Source organism: Zingiber officinale, chromosome 11B (assembly GCF_018446385.1).
Source record: "Zingiber officinale cultivar Zhangliang chromosome 11B, Zo_v1.1, whole genome shotgun sequence".
In the NCBI taxonomy this organism is placed as follows: Eukaryota; Viridiplantae; Streptophyta; class Magnoliopsida; order Zingiberales; family Zingiberaceae; genus Zingiber; species Zingiber officinale.
The window spans coordinates 13,126,768-13,131,479 of record NC_056007.1 but is presented as its reverse complement, the minus strand read 5'-3'; the positions used below and the strand labels follow the sequence as shown (position 1 = coordinate 13,131,479).

Sequence of the window (4,712 nt, the reverse complement as noted above, 5' to 3'; positions counted from 1 at the left end):
AATAATATGGAAGAGGAGGAGAATCTCTACATGGAAAAGAAGAAGAATAAAACAAAACTCAACTTGCTTCATTCATGAAAAAGAGTACATATTTATAGGCTTATTGGATAAGCATCAAACTTAGATAATCATGATATTTTTATTTTTATTATTATTATTTTATCTTCATGAAATTCTTGTTCCTATCATGATTGCCACCTCATCTATTCTATCTTCACAAAACTTTATCAACAACTTTTATATCTAAAAAATAAGTTTAATTTCCAACGGCTTTAGTTTCATATTGGGAATTTCAAAGCATTTTGATTGATTTATATTAATTCACATGCTTTAATAAATGCATGGACTCACATGTGGGTCTACAGGGGAGTGTAAATTCAGGATCTGGATTGCACTGAACTAATTTGACTCGTGTATAAGTATGACCTACGCACACCGAATGTCGAACCGGTCCGGACAAAATTTGCTCAAGTGGAACAATCAATATTTTGACACATAGAAAAGTAACAGCAAAAGAAGCTCTCCACCTACGATCCCCTTCTCTTCTATCGTCCGTGATCTCTTTTGTCGCCCGTGATAACAATCAAGTATCTATCAGTTCACCGTGACTATTAATTAATTAACCCAAACTTTTAGATGTGAAACGCACAAAGCGATAGCGTGTTTGGTTGTGCAAGGCAACAAAAATAATTTCAAGAAAGAAAAAACGTATGTATATTCCTTTCGTGTAATTTCTTCTTCAATATTGAATCGAAAGAAAAATAAAGAAAGAAATATTCTACTTATGAAAGATTCATACTTTGTGTTTTTTGTTTTTCCAAAACTTAGTTTTTTTTTTACAACACCAAACAAATAAAGATAAATTGAGAACAAGTAAATTATAAACTACATTAATTTAAAAACGTGTTCAAATATTTTATTTTATTTTTATAATTCTTGGGATCATCTCCAAGACGCTGCTACATTATCCAATTTTATAGCAACTACAATTATATAGTTCTAAATTTAAAATTGGCCTGCAGAAATGACAAAATTGATGGAATATTTAAGAGTACTTATCTAATTTAATAAGGAGACTAATAGGATGAGGCCTTTTATAGATTAAAAAATTATTAAAAAAGGGTCCTTCTAATTTTGTCCAATAAAATATTCTAATAAAATTTAATGAATGTTTCTAGAAAACTTAAAAAGGAAATTTTAAGATATCCTCGGTGGATACGGAGAGTAATTAAAAAAAAATATTGATCGCCAATAGGAAATAAAATAATAAATCAAGGGGCGTCCGCTGGAATGCAGTAAATCCAGGGCGTCCTTCGTAAAATGTTGCCTTTACTTTCGACCCGTCCGATAGGGGCAAGTGCGGACTGGAGCTGCTATATCTATCGCGCGCCTCAGGACTTCGTCGCCCAACTCCGCCGCTGGCTCTCTTCCTCCTCTCGACGGCGCCGCCTCCCACCGGCTTCTACGCCCTCTTCGCTGGCGCACGCTGATCCTTTCTTGCAGTTGGCGATTTCGATTTAGTGCTGCGTTCGAGGCGTTATCGTCTGGAATCCGTAGATCTGTCCGCTTTGTTGCTTGTGTTGAAATAGGTATGCCGATTTATCTTCCTTGCTTCTCTAGTCCTTTGTTTCATGTTGTTTTTTTTTAGGTTTTCGCTTTCCTTCTTTATTCGCTTCAACCTGTTTCATCGACCTCTATCGCCCCCTTTTTTTTTTATACTAATCATAATCGAAGGGGGAAAATGAGTTTTTGTTTTTGGTGCTTCTGATAGTGATCAGGGCGATTAGCATGTACCATCATGATCTCTTCCCCTGAAAAGCTCACTCTGGCAAAAAAATTTTGTCCTGGATCCATATTAGTTATGCGCTATAGATTTTCTTCTTCGGAAAGGGATTATCCTGAAATATTGATACCCATATCAGATTTCCTTTCCTTTCAGAGGCATCACGTCCATGAAAATATTAGATTTTTTTCCTTTTGATTTGGTTGATATGTTTTAGAAATTCCATCTTTCTTTGTCCAATTTTTATCATAATTTTATCTTTTTGATAAATAGTTTCTCTGGTTCTACCATTTGACCCATAAAAAATTAAAACAAAAATTTTGTCAGTTCATTCTCTGATGTGATCCTGTGTCAACATTTCATTTCGAATGTCTTCTTCCCAGTATATTAACTCCAGAAAAATAGTTTAGAAATTCAACCAATCACATCCACTGATTGTTGAATTCCTGTATTGATTTACTACAGTTAGAATTTGTATTAAAAAAGAGGGAAGTGAAAGCAACCTTGCACAGGGTTGGTATTTATTTTCTACAATATGAATTTTTAGCTCATACGGTTCACAAAAAAATGAAGTGAAAGCAACCTTGCATTTCATTCAATGATTATCTCTAGGGTTTAGTACTTGGATGCTGATGCTTCAGCCAATTGCATGTGCAAATCCGTCATAGAGCACAAAAATATTCTGTATTTTGACATTGATGAGTACTCATTTAGCTAATAAATAATATGGATGCTCTGGATAAGCTTCAGACCTACCTTTGTCACTATTGTTTGTTTATGAGCCTACTCACCAGAATTTGTTTGCCATTGAATTGATCATCCATATTCATTGGTTAATGTCTTTTTAAAGCAATAAGACATGGATGGAACTTGGATTTAGTTTGTTGTGACTCATCTGTGGTCCACCATATTCGACCTTAAGCGATTGCGATTGCGATTGCGATTGCTTTTGCTACTCGCCGACAACTTAGCCGCTGTGCCTTCCACAAAAAAGACAAATGCTTTCTTCTTATCTCATCACTGTCCCCTACTTCTATTCGAATTGGCTGTGTGTGCCTTGTAGGAAACTAGCTTATTGATTTATGATTGTTGCCTTTGTGTTTTTCAGGATTCCTAAGTGTGAATGGAAGCTGAATATGTTCCCGAGCCCTTTAGTACTGATGCTTGCATGGTCAGCAGCACGATGGACAAGCCTCGGGATGGAGATCCACCGGCTTGCAACACGCAAGATGACACTGCCCCGGTGACGATGATGAGTGGCTGCTTCGACTGCAGCATCTGTCTAGACTTGGTGGTGGATCCGGTGGTCACCTTCTGTGGCCATCTCTTTTGCTGGCCTTGCATATACAAGTGGATGCAAGCGAAGAGCATGTCCAACCAGCAGTGCCCTGTGTGCAAGGCCTTCCTCTCTCAGGACACCATCGTGCCACTCTTTGGCCGAGGCAGAGATAGCGGTGCCAAGGTGGCTTCGGGTGTCCCGCTCCGCCCTGCCATGAACTTCAACCGCAATAACTTGGCTAGAAATTTGGCACAAGAATCTCAGTTTCGTCACCATGTCAACGATAGTATTGCCGACAATTCTTCACCGCTGATGACCGATATTGGTGGTTTAGCGATTGCGGTACTCCCCTGGTTTCACAGTCGTCAGTATGCTCTAACACTTAGTGGCAACAATCCGAGGCTTCAAAGGCAGCAGTTACAGGTGGTGAACTCGCTGCATCAGATTTGGGTCTTCCTCTTCTGTTGTGCGGTGGTGTGTTTGCTGCTGTTCTAAACCCTTAAAAGAGCTTGTAAATAGGTTCGATTCCATGATGCTTAAACATTGGATAAAAGTTAGCATAAACTAGCTAATGACCTCTGTATATTTTGAAAGTGGAGTTTTAAGATTATATAAATTATATTTTAAATTTATTTAATATTTATCTCCGTAATTAGGAATCTACACCGCACTTAAGAGTGATGACGCGGCTGAAGAATCCACCTCATCTTATGGAGCAATAATTGTCGAATCTTTCTTCTATTGATGTGCCCCGGTGGACACGGACATCTCATCTGCGAAAAAAAAAATAATAACGTAACAAACGACTTACGGCCATCTCTGAAAAATCTCAAAAGTGAGATTTTTTCTATTTTTAAGGTTTGTCATTATCATAGCAAAACTAAAAAAAATCTCATTTTTTTTCCATTATGCAAAAACTTTTCTATAATTTTTGTATGATTCCAAGCTAAACAATTCACACCTCTTTAAAAAAATCTTTAATTATTTAGTAATGGATCACTCTTATATCATTTAATTTAGTAAAAAATAATATTATAAATTTATAAACAAGAAATATAATATTAAATAATAAATTATTATAAATAATTTATAAAAATAATCTTTTACTAATCGTGCTCGTAGCGTGTCCAAATATGTTCAATCAAATCGACATAAAGTTGACATACTTGATTATTATGTAATTCGCAGTTTCTTCGAAGGTATTCTTCAAATTCTTGGGTAGAGTCTTGAAATATTTATCTCGATATATCCTTCAAATTATTTTTATATTAAAATCGTTTAAGACTTTTGATCATTGTCCAACAAAATTAGAGTACTCTAAATATCTAAAACCTCTATTATAATTTGGATCATTTGTAACCAAGGTTGAAATGGATTAAAAAAATAATAATGGAATGATTTTTTGGGGGTAGGATGAATAAGAAAAATTTAGAAAAGATAATTGATATATATAATCTAAAACCAATCCCAACCGTTAGAAAAAAATGATTAAAAAAAACTGATAGAAAAAAAAAAAGTTCAAAAACGGCAAAATCAACGTTTAGAAAACAACGGTAAAAAAACGACAGATGCATCGGTTAGAATAAAATTGATAAAAAAATGTAAAAAAAAAAAATAATAAACGTTGACTAAAGTGATAATAAACAAGAT

At 35.2% G+C, this 4,712-nt stretch overlaps 1 protein-coding gene across 1 annotated transcript; it reads left to right on the top strand.

Moving 5' to 3' along the window:
• The first annotated feature begins 1,346 nt into the window (after positions 1-1,346).
• On the top strand, positions 1,347-3,699 carry LOC122035165 (E3 ubiquitin-protein ligase RMA1H1-like). Its single transcript, XM_042594563.1, has 2 exons — positions 1,347-1,589; positions 2,892-3,699. Exon 2 carries the CDS (start codon positions 2,907-2,909, stop codon positions 3,555-3,557), a length of 651 nt encoding a protein of 216 aa, XP_042450497.1. The 5' UTR covers positions 1,347-1,589; positions 2,892-2,906; the 3' UTR covers positions 3,558-3,699.
• The last annotated feature ends 1,013 nt before the right edge of the window (positions 3,700-4,712 follow it).